The sequence below is a fragment of the Stegostoma tigrinum genome, chromosome 1, assembly GCF_030684315.1.
Source record: "Stegostoma tigrinum isolate sSteTig4 chromosome 1, sSteTig4.hap1, whole genome shotgun sequence".
Taxonomy (NCBI): domain Eukaryota; kingdom Metazoa; phylum Chordata; class Chondrichthyes; order Orectolobiformes; family Stegostomatidae; genus Stegostoma; species Stegostoma tigrinum.
In genome coordinates, this window is record NC_081354.1 from 2,522,518 (window position 1) to 2,544,024 (window position 21,507).

General features: G+C 41.2%; 1 protein-coding gene across 3 annotated transcripts in view; it reads left to right on the plus strand.

Moving 5' to 3' along the window:
- The first annotated feature begins 505 nt into the window (after positions 1-505).
- pkd2 (polycystic kidney disease 2) overlaps positions 506-21,507 on the plus strand; it is a 36,699-nt gene continuing 15,697 nt past the window's right edge. For 2 of the 3 annotated variants that reach the window (XM_048531037.2, XM_048531044.2), the window contains exons 1-5: positions 506-1,111; positions 9,772-9,885; positions 14,877-15,010; positions 16,937-17,187; positions 18,213-18,437. In XM_048531037.2, the coding sequence (XP_048386994.2) occupies positions 754-1,111; positions 9,772-9,885; positions 14,877-15,010; positions 16,937-17,187; positions 18,213-18,437 (1,082 nt within the window). In that variant the 5' untranslated portion in view covers positions 506-753. The remainder of the gene's footprint in view (positions 1,112-9,771; positions 9,886-14,876; positions 15,011-16,936; positions 17,188-18,212; positions 18,438-21,507) is intronic. The other variant, XM_059647192.1, reaches the window with a different exon arrangement.

Below are 21,507 nucleotides of genomic sequence, written 5' to 3' on the forward strand. Positions count from 1 at the left end.
AATATGGTGGTGATAGGTTCCATTGAGGTATTGAAGACGGGTATTTTTTTAAAAAATCACTCATGGAATGCAGGCGTCGCTGACTAGGAACAGCATTTACTACAGAGGGCTAACACAAACACAATGGACTGAATGGTCTCATTCTGCACCTGCGCATTAGGACAAGTTCAACTGCAAGTCAATTGGTCAGACTAACCATCAATCACTGTTGTCGTGTTGAATTGAGCTACCATTGGCCCGCCTGTGACGGAATTCCAGCGGCTACCCATTCGTCATTGGTTGGAGCGCACATCAGTCAGATGACGATTGGTACCATTTGCCCAATAACCAGGTGGTAACTGGGTGAGTCTGCTTGACCTCCCACCCATTCCCCTTGAGGGCGGTACTAATCTCTGATTGGTCTAAGTGTCAGACATTCTGAAAATGATTGGCTAATGGTGACGGTGGTCCAGCCCATCTCCGCTGAACCGGGCTGTGATTGGTCCATTTCCGATTTGGGGGCCTGTGAACGGGATGGGGAGCCGCGGCGTGGATTTTCCAGTGACGGGGAGGGGAGTGATTGACTATAGTTATCTGTAAATTGACGGAGGTGTGGGGTTTGTCAGGCTCGGATCCACTTGCTCCCGAGGCAGGAACAAAGGGGGAAAAAAAACAGAAAGGCCGAGTGTGGGAGTAGGAGAAGCCTGTGGCCTGGTCGGTTGCTAGGGGCAACGCGCAGCCTGGGGCTAGCAGTGAGGAGCCCGGGCCCGAGCTATGAGCTCCCGGGTGCGGCCTCAGCCACCACCACCAGCGGGGGGAGGCCGGTTCACACCGGCCGCCGGGCCCCGCGCCCAGGAAACCGATCAGCTGGAGATGCGGAGGATCCGTGCACCGGCCTCGGCCTCGTCGGCGGCCTCACGCCAGGCTTGGAGCCGGGAGAACCCGGGGTACGAGCCCGGCGACGAGGAGCTGGACTGGGCCGGCATCAGCCCCGGCCGCCAGTCGGTGTCCAGCGGCGGGGCGGGAGGCTCCGAGCCCAGGGGAGAAGCCAGCCCAAGCCCCGTCCCCGAGGACCAGCCGCAGCGACAGGTCCGGGCAGCCCTTCCCTGCAGTCTCCTGCAGAAAGCCCGAGGTGAGTGAGAGACCGGCTCCGCCAAAACCAGCCGGCAACAAGAGGCCATTAAAACCCAGGAGCAGGAATAGGCCGTTCAGCCCATCTAGTTCGCTTTGTCATTCAAGGTGATTGTGGGTCCTACTCCTCTGATGCTGCTCGGCCTGCTGTGTTCCTCCGGCCCCGCGCTGCGTTGTAAGACCGTAAGACATAGGAGTGGAAGTAAGGCTATTCGACCCATCGAGTCCATTCCACCATTTAATCATGGCTGATGGGCATTTCAACTCCACTTCCCTGCACTCTCCATGTAGCCCTTGATTCCTGCTGAGATCAAGATTTTGTTGATCTCTGCCTTGAAGACATCCAACGTCCCGGCCTCCACTGCACTCTGTGGCAATGAATTCCACAGGCCCACCACTCTCTGGCTGAAGAAATATCTCCTCATTTCAGTTTTAAATTTACCCCCTCTAATTCTAAGGCTGTGCCCACGGGTCCTAGTCTCCCTGCCTAACGGAAACAACTTCCTAGCGTCCACCCTTTCCAAACCATACATTATCTTGTAAGTTTCTATTGGATCTCCCCTCAACCTTCTAAACTCTAATGAGTACAATCCCAGGATCCTTAGCCGTTCATCATACGTTAAACCTACCATTCCAGGGATCATCCGTGTGAATCTCCGCTTGACACGCTCCAGCGCCAGTATGTCCTTCCTGAGGTGTGGGGCCCAAAATTGAACACAGTATTCTAAATGGGGCCTAAATAGAGCTTTATAAAGTCTCAGAAGCACACCACTGCTTTTATATTCCAACCCTCTTGAGATAAACGATAACATTACATTCGCTTTCTTAATCACGGACTCTAACTGCAAGTTAACCTTTAGAGAACCCTGGACCAACACTCCCAGATCCCTTTGTACTTCTGCTTTACGAATTTTAGAAGTTTAGAAAATAGTCCATGCCTGTATTCTTTTTTCCAAAGTGCAAAACCTTGCATTTGCTCACGTTGAATTTCATCAGCCATTTCCTGGACCACTCTCCTAAACTGTCTAAATCTTTCTGCAGCCTCCCCAACTTCTCAGTACTACCTGCCTGTCCACCTATCTTCATATCATCAGCAAACTTCGCCAGAATCCAGATCATTAATATATAAAGTGAACAGCTGCGGCCCCAACACTGAACCCTGTGGGACGCCACTTGTCACTGGTTGCCATTTCGAAAAAGAGCCTTTTATCCCAACTCTGCCTTCTGTCAGACAGCCAGTCCTCAATCTAAGTCAGCAGCTCACCTCGAACACCATGGGCCCTCACCTTACTCAGCAGCCTCCCGTGAGGCACCTTGTCAAAGTCCTTTTGGAAGTCTAGATAGATAACATCCACTGGGTTTCCCTGGTCTGACATACTTGTTACCTCTTCAAAGAATTCTAACAGGTTTGTCAGGCAGAACCTCCCCTTACCAAATCCATGCTGACTTGTTCTAATCCGACCCTGCACTTCCGAGAATTTAGAAATCCAGTCCTTAATGATGGATTCGAGAATTTTACCAAGAACCGAGGTTAGGCTAATTGGTTTATAATTTTCCATCTTTTTCCTTGATCCTTTCTTAAACAAGGGGGTTACAACAGCGATTTTCCAATCATCTGGGACTTTCCCTGACACCAGTGACTTTTGAAAGATCACAACCAAAGTCTCCACTATTTTCTCAGCCACCTCCCTCAGAACTCCAGGATGTAGCCCATCGGGACCAAGAGATTTATCAATTTTTAGACCTTTTAGCTTTTATAGCACTTTCTCTTTTGTAATGCCTACCATACTCAACTCTGCCCCTGACTCTCCTTAATTGTTGGGATATTACTCATGTCTTCCACTGTGAAGACTGACACAAGGTACTTATTAAGCTCTTCAGCTATTTCTTTATCTACCATAAGTAGTCTTCCAGCATCAATTTGGAGCGGCCCAATATCTACTTTTGCCTCTTGTTTGTTTCTTGTTATCTCAGATTCTACAGCATCTGCAGTTCCTGCTATCTCTGATAAATCCTGTACTCCACTTTTCTTCCTTTCCTCCATAACCTGTCTGATTAAAAATCTGTCTATCACAGCCGTGAATATGCTCGATGACCCAGCCACAAGTGCCCTCTGTGACAAAGAATTCCACTGATTCACCATCCTCCTGAGAGAAGAAATTTCTTCACATAAAAAACAAAAGAACTGCGGATGCTGTAAATAAGGAACAAAAACAAAGTTGTTGGAAAAACTCAGCAAGGTCTAGCAGCATCTGTAAAGGAGGAAACAGAGTCAACATTTTGGGTCTGGTGACCCTTCCTTAGGGTTCTGGACCTGAAATGTTAACTCTTGTTTTTTTCCTTCATAGATACTGCCAAACCTGCTGAAATTTCTTCTCATCTCTGTTTTAACTGTGTCACCCCTTATTTTCGAGATTGTTTCTTCTGGATTTAGAATCTTTCGCACAGAGAAACAACCTTTCCATATTTACCTTGTCAACTCCCTCAAGAATTTTGTATGTCTCAATAAGGTTATCTCTCCATTTGCTAAATTCCAATGAGAAAGGTCCAACCTACTCAGTTTGTCCTATTAAGTTTCTCCTTACCTGAGATCAACCTAGTGAGCCTTCTCTGGATGTTACAGCCAATGTTGTTGACAACAAAACTAGCCAGTAATCGCTGTGGGATTAGACCTCCTGTTCTGGAGCAACTGCAGGCCCCATTTCCAAAGTTGGATACACACTACACCCCTCTCCATACACTTCTACAAAATGTATGAAAAAATAATTTAAAAAAAATTAAAAGGACACTCTCTTCTTTGAAGCTGGTAGAAGTGTGATGTGGTTTCAAGTCCAAATGTGCAACATTATGCAAAATAATTTTTAACATGATTTCATAAACGTATGAAAAACAGATTTTAACACAGGAATGTACAGAGGCTAAGAGCAGATGTAGGCTATTCAGCACTGGGTGTCAGCTTCGATATGATCATGGCTGATTCTCTGCCTCAATGCCATATGCCTGCTTTCTCCCCATACCTCCTGATATCTTTAAAATCTGAAAAAACAATTCTTGGATGCATTCAGTGACTTCACCTCTGCCATCTTCTGTGGGGGAGAATTCTGTAGGTTTCCTACCCATTGAGTAAATAAATTTTTCTTAGGTCTAAATGGTCTACTCTGTATCCTGAAATTGTCCCCTGGCTCTACACCCACCGTTCATGGTGAGCATCTTTAACAAACAATAAAGACGTTTGCAAAATGTTTGGACTTGAAAAATTGTAACATGTTTTTGTGAGGTTTGTGAATAGTAATGTAACCTTTTCTGTCATTACTTTTCAAAAAGTTGGTAAAAATGCTAAAATTACTTGCCAGAGTTTTTACAAATATGTCACAATACATTTGGTCTTGAAAATTGGAGCAAAGTTTGTAAAAGTATGTTGTATGTTCCGTGAGTAATAATGGGAACTGCAGATGCTGGAGAATCCAAGATAACAAAGTGTGAAGCTGGATGAACACAGCAGGCCAAGCAGCATCTCAGGAGCACAAAAGCTGACGTTTCGGACCTAGACCCTTCATCAGAGAGGGGGATGGGGAGAGGCTTCTGGAATAAATAAGGTGAGAGGGGGAGGCGGACCGAAGATGGAGAGAAAAGAAGATAGGTGGAGAGGGGAGTATAGGTGGGGAGGTAGGGAGGGGATAGGTCAGTCCAGGGAAGACGGACAGGTCAAGGAGGCGGGATGAGGTTAGTAGGTAGGAACTGGAGGTGCAGCTTGGGGTGGGAGGAAGGGATGGGTGAGAGGGAGAACAGGTTCCAGAACCCTCTCCCCATCCTCCTCTCTGATGAAGGGTCTAGGCATGAAATGTCAGCTTTGTGCTCCTGAGATGCTGCTTGGCTTGCTGTGTTCATCCAGCTGCACACTTTGTTCATGAGTTGGTTTTACTGTACAGTAGAATCAAACTTCACTGTTTACTATGATAATTGCCACAAACATTTAAAATCTTATTCGCTTACAGAAGCTGTGCTACAGAGCTTATGGGAAAAATAATGTATTCCTAGCACATTGAAAGTTCCAAGCAGTGAATCTGAAAACGTGATAATTGTGCCTGCTCTTGTTCTAAAGTAGAGCTTGCATGGTTGAATTGCCTTATTGTGTGCCTTTTCACACCCTAACAAAAAAAAAATCGGTTACTTTGAAGTGCGGTCGCTTATCTTGCATAGCCATGCACAGCAAAATTTCATAAGTAGCAGTAATAATAATGACCGTATAGTAATAACTGAGGAAGGATTGTTGAACACAGAAGGTCTGAATGCCCAGTCAGGATCTCAGTTTAAACTCTAGTCCTAATGACAGCTCATCTGTTCGTGGAAGTAATGCACACTTGAGTGATCGACAACAAACTCTGTGTGGATTTATTGGTGGCTTTGTTTAGTGACTGTTCTATATAGCGATGGATTTTAGCACATATGTTAGAAATCTGAACGTTATTCAAAAGACCAAAGGTCCGTAATCCAAATGCTGCAGGTTTGAGTTCCTGGGATCTAACCAGATAGCCTAAGTTGTGTAGAAAATAAGTACTGCTGCATTGTCAGGCAAGACCTCTAAGTAGGTGTGTGTCTGCCTGTTGTTTGAATTCAAAGCTAAGGAGTGATGTGATATACATTTGAGATATTACAAGAATGTGATAGATAACAAGGTGTGGAGCTGGATGAACACAGCAGGCCAAGCTGCATCAGAGGAGCAAGAAAGCTGACGTTTCGGCCCGAGACCCTTCTTCAGATCCTACTATCTCTCAAGTAGAGAGAAATGGCTTCATATGGTTTGGGTGTTGCATGTAAAGTAGAGGGTGATGCTAAAGTAGAAAGGATATCTGGAAAACACTTGCATTACTTGTGGGAATGATTTATTTTACTATCTCACATGGAGAAGTGAACTGACAAACCGTGATTAGGTGTGACTAAGATATAGAGATAAGTGTGAGAAACACATTAATGGCATGTGCTTCCAGATTCGATAAATGTGAAGTGTTGCATTTTGGTAAGGTGAATCAGAGTAGAACTAATGCACGTAACCATAGGGTCATGGGAGTTTTGCTGAACGAAAAGACCTTAGGGTGCAGGTTCATAGTTCCTTGAAGGTGGAGTCACAGGTAGACAGGATAGTGAAGGACACGTTTGGTACAGTTGCTTGTATTGGTCAGTGCATTGAGTCTGGGAGTTGGGATGTCTCGTTGCAGCTGTACAGGACATTGGTTAGGCCACTTTTGGAATACTGCATTCAATTGCGGTCTCCCTTCTGTGGGAAATGTTGTTAAAAACTTAAGGTTGCAGAAAAGATTTACAAGGATGTCGCCAGGGTTGGGGGGTTTGAGCTGCAAGGGGAGAGGCTGAATAGTCTGGGGCTATTTTCCCTGAAGCATCAGATGCTTGAATGATGATCTTTATAGAGGTTTAAAAAATCATGAGGGTCATTGATAGGGTGAATAGCCAAAGTCTTATTTTCCAGGGTAGGGGAGTCCAAAACTAGAGGGCATAGGTTTAAGGTGAGAGGGGAAAGATTTATAAGGATTTGAGGGGCAGTGTTTTCATGCAGAGGGTGGTGTGTGTATTGAATAAGCTGCCAAAGGAAGTGCTGGGGTCTGGTACAGTTAGAACATTTAAAAGGCATCTGGATGGGTATAAGAATAGGAAGGGTTGAAAGTGAAATGAGCCAAACACTGGCAAATGGGACTAGGTTTATTTCGGATATCTGGTCAGCATGGATGATTTGGACTGAGGGCCTTTTTTTGTGCTGTACCATTCTATGACTCTGTGTATCATGGTTGTTGATGTGTGGTTGTGCCATGTATGTTCGAGTCTTTCAGAATTCTGTATCTTTCAAAGATACAGAGATGTAGCAATAGAAAAATTATGTATAACCAATCTGACCATCAAAGAGCCAAATGCATGACTATCCGTTCTGACTCCTGAAATGACTCACTGTTCTGTTGTCATACGGTCAGCTCTTCTGATTTACTTCTCTAATATTGTTTGATAGAGCGCAACAGATGCAATTTTGGAAACCTGATTTATTTGTTGATGCCAGCACTAAGTCCTTGAATATGTTGGTCTTTGCTTGATAAAACAGTTACAGCACCTTTATCTTCCTTCTTTACTGTTGGTTATAATTGATCATAGTTTTATGAATTCGAGGGACAGTGCTGTAATGTTTGTACAGCAAGTATTTTTGTAATGAGATGTACGAATATATTAGCCATGATCTGATATCAGTTTGCATTTGATAAATCGTGATGTAATACAGCAATCTGCTTTAGCACAGTAAGAATGTACTTTTCAGTTATAATCTCTCCTGAAGAATGATAGGAAAAATAAATTTTTGCGCCAGAAAATCCTACGCAAAATTCACTTTGTAGTGAACAGTTCAGATATCAGTACAAAAATAATTTCTGCTGATTTTTGTTTGTGATGGGAATACTTTAAACTTAGCACTCAGCATGAATTTCAATCTTTTGCAATATGTTTCCCAACTTCTGAGAATCCAGGATTTGGCCTAATGTCTCAAGAAAGGCTTCAGGTATTGCATGATATGCCAAATCTGAAATGAAATGCCAGATGGATTGCATCAAATGGAAAACAAACACCAGGGAATATAAAATACCTACAGTGCAGAACAAGGTCATCAAATGTGCACTGACCCTTGAAGTGCACCCACCCAATCCCTCCATTTGATAATCCACCAGGTCTGCACATTCCTAGACACAATGGGCAGTTTAGCATGGCCAGTTGACCTAACCTGTACATCTTCAGATATGGGGAGAACATGCAAATTCCATGCAGTCACTCGAGGATGGAATTGAACCTGGGTCCCTAGCACTGTGAGGCAGCCGTTCTAACCACTGAGCCACCATGACACCCTAAAGCACCTGGCTGTTGGGGAATGGACCTACAGGCCCAGACAGTGACATGCAGCTCTTATTAACAAACAAAAATAAATGCATTGACTCTTCTAAGACAGAAACCTACTGGCCTTACCCACTCCAGACCTGTATGTAGCTTGACTTCAAATTTCTCTATCTCATTTTCAAACTCTTCCATGGTTTCTCTCCCTCCCTATCTCTCTAACCTTCTCCAGGTCTTACACCCTTTCCTTTCCGTCTAACCTCTCCAGCCTGTACATCCCACCTGTCTCTGTAACCTCCTATAATCGTCTGAGATTGTGGTCTTCCTCCAACCCCAGTCTGTCAAGCAGCCCCATTTCCTGTCGGTTCACCATTGGTGGCTGTGCCTTCAGTTGCTTGCAGCCCTGAACTCTGGAACTCCCTCTCTAAATCTCTCGTGCTGTCCTAAGGCTATGGGTCAAATGTTGCAAAATGGGAGTAGAATATGCAGATGCTTGTTTTTGACTGGCACAGATGTGATGGGCCAATGAGCTTTTCTTTATACTGTGTTGTAAACCTTTAAGACTTATCGAGAACAGATTTAGACAGGGGTTGGCAGTTTGTTTGGTTGGTGGAACATCATCAAATCCCCATTAAACTTCAGAAGGAAAAGGCAGAAGTGAATGAAAAGGTCAGGCCAAATGCAGCGATAATCATCTACACCTGACTGGCACTTATATGGCAGGTACATATTGAGGTAGGTGCAGCAGATAATTAGACTTTGAGCACTAATTTAAATGTGTTATAAGTTTTATTTCGTCAGAAACTAGAATCACTTCAACTTTGAGGTTTTAATTGAAATGTGCTTGGTTCTATTAGGAACAATTCAGTCTGCCTAGCTGGTAGGATTGAGATTTGCCGATGTAAACTTTGAATTTATGACATTTGCTTTGTTGATCAGTTTCAGCTCCCTGACACAGCTATTTCTCATTTTGTACAGGTGGTTATATTGAGTGTTTGAAGGTTAGGTTGGTTCAGTTGGCTGGGCAGCTGGTTTGTGTTGTAGAGTGATGCTAAAAATATGGGTTCGGTGCCTGCACCATGTGAGGTTACCATGAAGGACTCAGTTTCTCAGCCTGAAGTGTGGTGATCCTGCCAATCTTCTCTCTCTAATGACACAACAGTCCTGTGGTCTGGTAAGACTATAGTGACTTTACCTTACTTTCTTGAATATTTATCTTTTCCTTAAATAAAACCAGAAATTCTCCTAAAAAAAATATCGTTGTTACAGGCCAGAAACACTTTAGTGGACTCACCTTGCAAGGGACAGTTAGGAATGAGCAATAAATGCTGGCTCAGCCTTCGGCACCCATTTCCCTTGCACAAATAATATATTTAAACATCTGATTGAAGGGGCAGTTCAGTGGATGTGTTGCTCATATAACTATAGGCTACTTGATGGAGTGCAATATCCTGATGGAACGCTGATGGCTAATAGAAGCCTTTGAAATGGTCTTGCAGTTCATCCAAAATGCGAAAGCAAAAGTGTGTTACATCATGCGTCGTGCTGTGATTGTTTTGGTATGAAAATTGCTTTTGTGGCATTTTAAACTTTTGTGGAATTCTATCTTTTTATGTATATTTTGTTCTCTAAAGATCTAAATCTAAATGTTTTGCTTTTCACTAACCTTGTTTAAAATGCTGTGCAGACTTATAACTGTTTGAAATTCTTTATGTTGCTGAATGTTTTTTAGCCTGATTTTACAAAAGTTCATGTCACTTCCCTGTTTTATTCTGTCATAAGCTTTATGGGGGACACGACTGACTGTGGATCATGCTGTGAGCAGAGAAAGGTACCTGAAGAGCATGCTGCGGGAGATGGTGACATACAGCATTTTCCTTGTGATTCTCTGTGTCTGTAAGTGGAACCACTAGTTGCTTGGCTGAGCAAAAAGGAATAGTAATATTATTTTGTGAGTTCACATTTAATTCAGAACATTGGAATTTGTACATACTGATGGAATCTTTCCATTATTGTGACCAACACTTGGAAAAGTTGATTGAATTCAGTAAGGCTAAGAACGTCCTGATTGCTGCTTCTACAATTTTAATTATTCAATGTTTCACATTTGAGTGTGCCTTACATTTGTTATGCTCATTGAAATCGTTGAAGAGAATTGTAGAATCCGTACAGTGCAGATTGAGGCCATTCATCCCACCAAGATTATATTGACTATCCAAAGAGCATCCCAACCTATCCCTGTAACCACACATTTACCAAGTTAACCAACATAGCCTGCATGCTACACAGCAATTTAGAATGGCCGATCCACCTAGCCTGCACGTCTTTGGACTGTGGGTGGAAACTGGAGCACCTGGTGAAATCCACACAGGCGTGGGGAGAAGGTACAAATTCCACAAACAGTTTCCCAAGGCTGGAATTGAGCCTGGGTCCTGTGAGGCAGCAGAACTTACCTTTATGCCATCCTAGCTGGGCTTTTTTGGTCTCGGGTTTTCTTTTGGGTATTTTTCTTCCACTTTCGGATTTAAGTAAGTATTTTTCTCTCTATAAATTCAACATTTCATTCCAGTCAGACTGACAAAGTAGCAGTGTTCAAGTGTGAATCAATTCAATAAAGTCTAACTTGATAACTGCAGTGTTATTATGAGTTTACAGCTGAGAGGCAGATCAGCTTGGATGATCAGTTGTTTGCTTGATCCTGGGATTTTCCTAATACTCTTCCATTTGTAGAGATTTAGTCTTAGGGTTAGAGGGAGAAGTGGAAGTGGTTTGTGTTCGAGCAAGTAGAAAATGTTGAATATACACAACATACAGAAGTTTGAATGCACATTAGATTAGACAATTGATTATCTTTATCACAATTAACCAAGACGGATGCATCCTCCTACAAGTGACCAAATTAAAGAACGTGCAATAAAAGCGTAGAAAATAACGGCAGGACTAGGCCATTGAACCCTTCAAGCTTGCTCCATCATGATAGATACTTTGACTCAGAGCCATACTCCTGCTCTCTCCCTGTATCCACTGACATCCTTCGCTTCTAGAAATCTATATATTTCTTGCTTAAATATATTCCAAGACTTCATTTCCACAGCCTTCTGTGGGAGAGAATCCTGCTGGGTTACCACTTGAGTGAAGAAATTTCGCCTCAGTTTAGTCCAAAGATGGCCTGCCATACATCCAGAGACTGTGACTCCTCGTTCTGAACCTCTGGCCAGAGAGCAACATCATCTCTGCATTCAGTATTTCCAACCCTGTCAGAGTTGTATACATTGAAATGCAGTCCCCTCTCATTCTTCTAAATTCCAGTGAGGCCCAGTCTATCTAACCTCTCCTCATACAACAAATTTGCTGTCCCAGGAATCAGTTTGGTGAGCCTTGTCTCCATTCTCTTTATGGCAAGTATATAATTTCTTATTTCGGAAGACCAAACCAGCACACGGTACCTCAGGTCTCGCCGAGGCTCTGCAAAGTTGAAGAAACACTTGCTCCTGTACCTCTTTAAAGGTCAACCTGCCATTATCTCTGCTAAATGGCTATGAATGATAAGGTTTCAGGTCAGTGACCCACCTTCTGAGCTCGGTTCAGTTCTGAAGAAGGGTCACTGGCCCCAAAACATTATCTCTGATTTCTCTCTGCAAATGCTGCCAGACCTGCTGAGTTTTTCGAGCAATTTCAATTTTTATTTCTGATTTCCAGCATCTGCTGTTTTGTATTCTTTTTTTCTTTAGCATTTTAGAAGTGTTTACTTTTCGAGGGGAATTATGATGCTTTAGCATTTTCCTCTCTTTGAAGAACGAGTTGTGCTGTTGAAGGTGGACAGAAATTGCTGTGTATTTTAATTCTTACATGGGATATGGGCATCACTGGCAAAGCCAACGTTTGTTGTTTATCTCTGACAGTCTTTGATCTGAGTAGTTTGGCCATTTCAGGGGGCATTTAAGAGTCAACCCCACTGCGGTGGTTTTGGAATGATTCTCAAGTCAGATCAGGTAAGGACAGCAGTTTTCCTTCTGTGAAGGACATTAGTGAATTACATTGCCTTCATTACTGAAACTACATTCCAAATATATTAGTATAATTTAAATCCGGCTGGTTGAAACGGTGTGTTTTGAATCCATGTCAGTGCATTAGTCTGGGCCTCTGGAGTTCTATTACAGTGAGTTGAACCCTGCCGTCTGGTTGCAAAAAGACTAATTTCACTTCCATTAAGGATGGATTCAGTAGAGTTTGTATAGGCTGTGATTGTTCATCTTGAAATATGTAACCAGCTGATAAAATGACCTGGTCAGATTCAGGGGAATGATTTGACATCGTATGGATTAGGAATACGCTTAGAACTATGGAATTGTACAGTGTAGGAGACCATTTCTTGTCTTTGCTGACTCCTGAGCAATCCAATCAGTCCCACTCCTCATTCCCTGTTGCCCAGCAGTACTTTTTCTTTTCAAGTAGATATCCAGTTCCCTTTGGAAAGTTACTATAGAAGCTGTTTGTACTATCCTTTTAAGGAAGTATATTCCAGGCCATAGTGACTTGCTGTGTGCTTTTTTAAAAAAAATGACCTCCCTGTGTGAAGTTTTTCCCCATTGACTCTATTAATACTCCTATAGTTTTGATTATTTATTCATCCCTGGGCTTCTGTGCTCTGAAGGCTACAATCCCAGTTTCTGTAGTCTGTCCAGATGATGTCCTTCATCCCAAGTAATTACTAATCTTCTGTACAGCTTCTCCAAGACAATGACCTTCTTATAAATTGTAGTACCCAGAAATATCATCAGTGCTGTAGCTGAGTCCTAACTCAACATGACACAATGTCTCAGTGGTTAGCATTTGCTGCCTCACAGTGCCAGGGAGCTAGGTTCAATCCCAGCCTCGGGGGACTGTCTTTGGAGTTTGCACGTTCTGCCTGTGTCTGCATGGGTCCTCTGGGTGCTCCAGTTTCTTCCCATAGTCCAAAGAAGTGCAAGTTAGGTGAATGGTCCAAGCTGAATTGCACATAGTGTCCAGGGATGTGCAGGCTGCGTGGGTTAGCAATGGGAAATGCAGGGTTAAAGGGTCTAGGGTGTGGGTCTGAGTGGGATGTTGTTTGGAGTGTTTGTGTGGACTCGATAGGTTTAATGGCCTGCTTCCACACTGTAAGGGATTCTCTGATCTAACTGCTGATTTTATTACAAGGTTTGACATCTCTTCCTTGTTTCCTCATTCTTTACCAAATTTCTTTGTTTCATTGTTTGTGGATCCAAAGCCTTTTGTTGGTATGAAATTGGTGGCTTGCTGGAACTTTTGGATGTCATGGATGGCCTTGTTGTGGGCATTTAGGGAAGAGCAATAACACTAACTGCAGCTATTCATTGAGTTTTTATTCATTCATGGAATGTGGACATTACTGGCCAGGCCAGTATTTATTGTCCATCCCTAAATGCCTAGGGGCCAGTCACCCACATTGTTGTAGGCCTGGAATCACACATAGGCCAGGCGAGATGAGAATGGAAGGTTTCCTTTAAAGGACATGAGCGAACCAGATAGTTTTTCCGACAATTGGTAATGGTTTCATCGTCATCATTAAACTCTTAATCCCAGATTTTTTTTTTATTGAATTCAAATTCCATCATCTGCCACTAGGTCTCTAGATTAATAATCCAGTGCTAATATCAGAAGGCCATCACCTCCCCTTATGTGAACAGTTAAATAGATAATAGTTCACAATGAATATTTAAAAAGAGAAATTTCTGATGGTGTTACTCCAAATTGCTTGTGAGGTTTCTGTAAGAAATAGGTATTATGCCATTTAGCATGAGCTGGGTCACTGACATAACTTGAAGAAGTCTTGGGATCTGAAAGCACTTGAAAGGGGCCTGTCATTACTGAGCTTTGAGAACTTGGGTTTTTGCGATCAGAAGCATGGAAATGTTAAATGTAACTTTGTGCTCTGCTAGTGAGTTTGCTGACCTATTCAATTTATAGCAAACATAAATTTCTGTAAATTACATGGTAAAGCACACAAGGTCATTGAATGTGCTGCTGTTTAAGTTTAAACGTAAAATTACCTCAGGCCTGAGTGTGTTTGGGGATCATTTCTAACTCGTTATAAAACCAATATAAAGGTGAATGACCAAAAAAATTCTCAGTAAACAATGAATTTTCCTTCCTATGAATAGAAAAACCAAGGTGACTACTGTCTGCCTGAGCTGTTTTTAATAGAGAAGAGTATTTAACACTATCTAATCTTTTGCATAAAATAACATTTTGGAATTCTGTCCTAAGCTTGTCTTTTGGAAAGAGCTAAGAAATTCTAAGAAGTTCAGGATGTTTGTAATTCCTGTTACCCAGTTTGCAAACTCCAAACTACACATGCTCTTAGAATAACCAAATATGACCACAAGCCATTGGGTTAAACATTACCATTTGTGTCTGGGCATTTGAAGTAAGAAATTGAATGGATGAGTAGAATTAAGCTTAATTTGCAAATTATATCCAACCTTTTGCATCTTACATTTCACATCAAATTTTGTTTGTGATTGACAAATAAGGATGGCCTCCATTCTAGCTGGGACTTATGGTATCACTACATGCAGCCTTTAAATTAGGTTATGGCCCCATCTGAGCTTTGTCCTGGAGGTAAATCAGTAAAATTAGCCATGAATTTGAATCTCAGCTGATGTGATGAGGGTGTTCGGCCTACGTCTGTGTTAATTTCTTACAGTCTGATGCTGAGCCACTCAAATAGTCCAATTCAACAGTCCACTAATGTAAGCTTGTACGCCACTGCATTCATGTGCTATGTCACAAGGACTCCGACTGGTTGAAGATGTTCATCTACCTTAAAAATCTCCAGAATGAACATTAAAACAAAGTTTCCACATGTTTTTACATTTTTGCTACAGTGACCTATGGAATGGTCAGCTCCAATATGTACTACTACACCAAAGTCATGGCTAGTCTCTTCCTAGACAAACCCTTTTCCAAAAACGAGAACACCAACTTCAAAAGTGTGTCTGACATGGATGATTTCTGGAAGGTACTGTTGCTATTTGAATACTTTAAATGTCGGGTGTAGAAATACAACCACAAAGCAAAATGAGCCATAAGTCATATTCTTGTGCTTGCATGTGTTTGCATTGCAAATTGTCTGGTGGCCTTAGTTTTAAAGTTACTATAAGTTGGATAAATCAAAATATTAGACACCTTTTTGTAGTGCCTTTATGAATAATCAAAGGATTTTTGATTATTGAAAATGGAGTTGGGACTGGTTTTTACAGAATGATGACCCATCTCCCTTAAATTAATTTTTAAAAATTGGAGGATGTTTGAGAGACATGTAGAGAAGGGTTAAGGAATTTAAATAACAAAACACATAGTCATACAGCTTGGAAACAGACCCTTTGGTCCAACCAGCCCATGGTGAACATAATCCCAAACTAAACTAGCTCAACCTGCCTGCTCCTGGCCCATATCCTTCCAAACCTTTCCTGTTCATGTATCTATGCAAATATCTTTTAAATATTGCAATTGTACTCACATCCACCAGTTCCTTGGGAAGTTCATTTCATAAGCAAACCTGCACCTCATTTCTTTTTTAAATTTAATCTCCTCTCATCTTAAATTTGTGCCCCCTAGTCTTTAAATCCCCCATCCTAGGGAAAAGACCACTACCATTAACATTACCTGTACCTGTAAAATTATCAATATTTCACAAACTTCTATCAGGTTGCCTCTCAACCTCCTACACTCCAGTGAAAAAATCCCAGCCCATTCAACCTTTCTTTATAACTCAAACCTTCCATACCTAGCAACATCTTGGTAAGTCTGTTCTGACCCCTCTACAGCTTGATAATATCCTCCTTATGATTGGGCAACCAGAACTGGACTCAGTATTCCAGAACAGGCCTCATCAATGTCCTATACAACTACAACATCACTCCCCAATTCCTATACTCAAAATGTCTGAGCAATGAAGGCAAGCATGTCAAACAGCTTTTTAACCACCCTATCTATATGTGATGCAAACTTCAAAGGATTTTGTGCCTACACCCCTAGGTCCTTCTGTTCTATGACATTACTCAAGGCCCTACCGCTACTTGTATAAGCCGTACCCTTGTTTGTTCTACCAAAATGCAATATCTCGCGTTTATCCAGATTGAGGCCCATCTGCCTTTTTTCAGCCCGTTGTCCTATTTGTTGAAGAGCCCTTTGTAATCTTAGATAACCTTCTTCACTGTCTACTATGCCACCAATTTTGGTGTTGTCCACAGACTTACTAACCATGCCTTCTACATTCTCATCCAAGTTACAAAAGAAGACTCGGAACGAATCCCTTTGGAACACCGCTGGTCACAGGCCTCCAGCCTGAAAAGCAACCTTCCACTATTACTCTCTGCCTCCTGCTATTAAGCTAATTATGTATCCAATTGGCAAGCTCACCCTGAATCTCGTGACTTAACTTTACTAATTAGCCTACTAAGTGGAATCTTATCGAAGGCTTTATTAAAATCCAAATAAACAACATCTACTGCACTGCCATCATCAACCTTTTTGGTAACTTCCTGTAAAAACTGTAATCGAGTCTGCATCAGGAAGGCCCATCTGAAAGAGTCTGAAAAACATAAAAATGAAGAAAGACTAAAGCAGCAGGTGCATGGGATCACCAGTACCTGGAAGTTCCCTCATCCCATCTTGACTTGGAACTATGTTGCTTCATTGCTGGGTTAAAATCCTCAAATTTGCTCCCCAACAGCATTCTGAATCTACCTAAATTCACTCTCCAACAGCCTCTGGGTCAACAACACCACATGATTTATAATAGTTTGTGTGTGTGTGTGTGTATTCATTTTTAAAAGAAAAGCTTGCAAATATATTTTGAAAAGACCCTTTTGGTGTTGTTACATTTCACAGACAATTGGGAAAACCCAATGTGCGTTTGTTTGTTAAATGTCTTTTTTCCTAGTTTGCAGAAGGCCCTTTGTTAGATGGGCTTTATTGGGATATGTGGTATAATAATGAAACACTGGCTGAGAATAGAAGCTTCATTTACTATGAAAATCTGCTTTTGGGAGTGCCTCGTATCAGGCAGCTGAAAGTGAAGAATGAATCTTGTAAAATACATGAAGATCTAAAAGATGAAATCAAAGAATGCTATGATGTCTACTCAGTTGCAAATGAAGATACGTCATCATTTGGCCTTATGGATAAAACGGCGTACGTATCATTTTACTTTTAATTCCTGCTTTAGTTGCTGAAAATTCTTCATAATGAGTGTTGACCCTCTAGAATAGTGTACTGCACGACAGCATAATCTTAAAATATCAATGATGTCTATTCTGGGCAGCCTATGTGGAGTTGTTTGGATCTGAGTTTTTATTTTCTTAATGGAACATTTGGCATTTTCACAGCAGTGATGCAGTCACTTTAACTGTTTTCCCTGTCAGCATTATCCTGGCATGAGGGGTTTTCAGCTTAGGATATGAATTTAATTTTGTCCTTTGACTGCATTTGCAACAAAGTGAGTTGATGCCCTCAATATTTCAGAGAAGGAAACCTAGGGAAATGCTGTAGTCTGTAATATTAATTTGAATGTGTTGGAGAATTGGGTTTACTGTGTTGCTGCCCTGTTACTGACCCACTCCTGTAGTGGTTCGCTGTCTGTTGGGAGCATGGGATCACTTCCCATTTCAGCTTCCTTTGTGTGGATCTAAGCATGGGCTCCACTGACATACAAGTTCCATTATATTACTGTCTATCAGCTGGTTCCAATTCTTCCAGTGAACCATTGAAGATAATTCACTGTTTTACTTACAAATAATTGGAGTTGGTTTTCACATTGAGTCAGTGTGACCACATTTTGTTTACTTCTAGATTTGATTTTTGGGCCTGGACTGAATTGGCTAATCTCAGTCAGGCAATAGTTGAGGCACCAGAAGTTGCGATTGTGATGCTGAAAGCAGTTAGGGCACCAAAAATAATTAACAAACATTGCTGCTTTTATTTTATGTTTCATCACTCTAGGAAGAATGATTTTGTGACAGCTAGTTGTAGGCGGTATCAGAGTCAATTGTGATATTTTCTGTAGCCAAATAGCCTGGAATGCAGAATCCTCGGTCACTTGCAAAGATTGGCTGCTTGAATGAATTATGTGAAACTGTACTCAAAGTTTTGTATGTTCTATTGCAATCAGAAAAATTTTCTGAGGTAATTATTTCCCTTCTATTTTCAAAATAAATTAGCTGGGTTTATACAAGTGAGGAAGACTTGAAAGAGACCAGTTACTGGGGGTTAATCGCTACCTACAGTGGAGCTGGATATTACCTGGACCTGGCAAGGAATAGAGAAGAGACAGCAACAAAGTTAAAAGTGCTGAAAGAGAACCTCTGGCTTGATCGAGGCACCAGGGTTGTGTTTATTACTTTCTCCGTCTACAATGCTAACATTAACTTGTTTTGTGTGATCAGGTATGACAAGTTTAAAATGTGTTTTTGTTTGACATACATGCTGGCAACTTCAAACTCACTGGCTTTTCTTTTAGTAAAAGAAAACATCTTAGCTTTTACTTTAGGTGACAGTCAGCAGTGGCCCGAAAGGAAATGTCATTGTACGTGTCTTAATTGCCATAAGTGATTGTAGAGTCATACAGGACACAAACAGGCCCTTCAGTCCATGCAGAACATAATCGCAAATTAAACTATGCCCCATCTACCTGCTCCTGGCCCATATCCCTCCAAACCTTTTATATTCATGTACTTATCCAAATGCCTTTGAGAAGTTCTAAATGTACCCGCATCCACCACTTCCTCAGGAAGGTCATCCACATGCAAACCACCTGCTGTGTAAAAAAAATTTGCCTGTTATGTCTTTTCTAAATCTGTGTCTTCTCACCTTAAAAATATGCCCCCTAGTCTTGAAAAGAGGTCCCAGAACAGGTTCCTGTGGGAACACACACGAGTCGCAGACCTCCAGTCTGAAAAGCAACCCTCCTCTATTATTCTCTGTCTCCTATTGATAAACCAGTTACGTACCCAACTGGCAAGCTCACCCTGAATCCCATGTGACCTAACTTTACTAATTGGTTTACTATGCAGAATCTCGTTTAGGTCTTTACCAAAATTCACATAAACAATGTCTGCTGCTCTGCCTCCATCAATCTTGTTGATAACTACCTCTAAAATCTCAATCAACTTTGTGAGACATGACTTTCCTTGCACAAAACCATGCTGACCATCCCTAATCGTATTTTTCCTCTCTGAATGTCGATTAAATCCTATCTTTTATAATCACCTTCAACAATTACCCACAACTGAAGTCAAACTCTCAGGTCTGTAGTTCCCTAGTTTCTCCTTAACAAGCTTCCTTAAATGGAGGTACAACATTAGCCACTGTCCAGTCATCAGGCACCTCACCTGTCATTATAGATGATGCAGATATCCCTGTAAGGGGTCTTGTAATTTTGTTCCTTACCTCCCACTATGTTATGAGATATATTAGATCAGGTTCTGGAGATTTATCCCTCTTTATAATCAGTAAGATCTCCCAAACCTTCTGTCCTATAATGTGAACTGTTTTTAAAACATCACAGCTTATTTCTATGCATTCTCCATACTCTATTTCTTTCTCCACAGTAAAAGCTGATGCTAAATGTTTGTTTAGTATCTCTCCCATCTCCTGGGGTTCAACACAAAGATGACCGCCTTGATCCTTAAGAGGCTGTACCCTCTCTCTAGTTACTGTCTTGCTTTTATTGTATTTGTAGAATTTATTTGGATTATCCTTAACCTTACCTGCCAGTGCTATTTCATATTCCGTCTTTGCCTTCCTGATTTCTTTGTTAAGAATGCCCCTACCCTCCTTTATATCAGTTAAGAGATTCAATTGACCCAAGTTGTCTATATGTAAAATAAGATTCTCTTTTATTTCTTGACTAGAACCTCAACATCTTTATTCATCCATTGTTCCTTAATCTTACCTTTCACTCTTCCAGGAACATAATGACTCTGAACTCTCGTCATCACACTCTTGAATGCTTCCTTCTTGTCAGACGTCCTTTTACCTGTAAACAGTCTACTGCAATCAACTTTTGAAAGCTTTTGTCTCATACCATTAAAATTTGCCTTACTGCTATTAAAACTTTAACTTTTATTGAAGGCTTATCCTTCTCCATAACCATGTTTAAACTAATTGAATGACGATCACTATAGACCCAAAGTGATCCCCCACTTTTACTTCAGTCACCTGCTCTGCGTTATTGCTCAAAAGGAAGTCAAGTCTGATATCTCACCTTTTATTAGGAATTGAAAAAATTTAAACTCACAAAAGAAGTCTGTTTTGCACAATTGAATTATAAATAACAAACTTTGAAGAGAGATATACATTCATCATGACTTTCTGATGTTAGGGAAGAGGTCAAAGCAGAAGTTGGATATTTTTAAAAGCTGACAATTTAAATTATCATAACATTTTCTGCCTTTTTTAAAAGACTAACATTCATCTAATTACAGGTTAATCGTGTGACCTCAAGTAAGTACTAAATACAATGTAGGTCTTTTTAATATTTAGAAATTTGAGTAATCAAAGTGACAGATGTGAAGAAACACAAAGATTTGAATATTTGTCAAGCACAATTGGAATCTTGATGAAATGATGAAACTATTGGCAATGCTGTGGTACATGTTTCTTTTTTTGAAAAAATAAAGAATCGTGGATGCTAGAGATCTAAAACAATTGATGCTGGAGAAACTCAGTAGGTCTTGCAGTATCTGTGGAGATAAAAACAGAGTTAATGTTTTACATCTAGTAACTCTTCTTCAGAACTCTGTATATTTTTCTTAGGTGCTTCATAAGCAGGATTGTTTGCTTCCATAAAATTATCGAGGATGGACGAATGAGACTGGTGTCTACAATGTAACATGATTTTGAAGTCTTCTATTTTTCAGGACTGCCCAATCTCTTGGCTGGAAATAGCTGGTTGGCACCATTTTTCTAGGAGTTGCTCCAACCTGTCAATGAAAATGAAGTTCTCATTGTGACAAACCTCTCCCTCATACAACAGTTCTTCAGCCATTTGTCATTTTAACTGAAAGCAGCAAATGATATTTGTAGGAAATTTTTTTGCTTTTGAATTGACAATGCACCAAATTGCCAGAGAGCATTTTGAATTTTGATAGTGTATTCTTTCAATTAAAGTGTGTCTAATTACAAGGTCATAAGATCAGAAGAAAAGCGATCAGGAGTAGGTTATTGATCCCATTGAACCTGTTTCTGTAGTTGGTACCAACGTGATCCAGTTGTGGCATTGACCCCACTTTCCTGTCTGCATCCCATAACCCTTCACTTCCTTGTCAGTCAAAAGTCTGTCTAACTTAGTCTTGAATGTATTTTATGATGCAGCCTCAACTGCTCAATGTGTGAAGGAGAATTCTGAAGATTATCAATCCCCTGATAGAAATGCATTCCTCCTCATTGCCGTCTTTAATATGAAACCCCTTATTTCCAACCTAAGCCCCCCATTTCCGATTCTTCCCTGGAAGG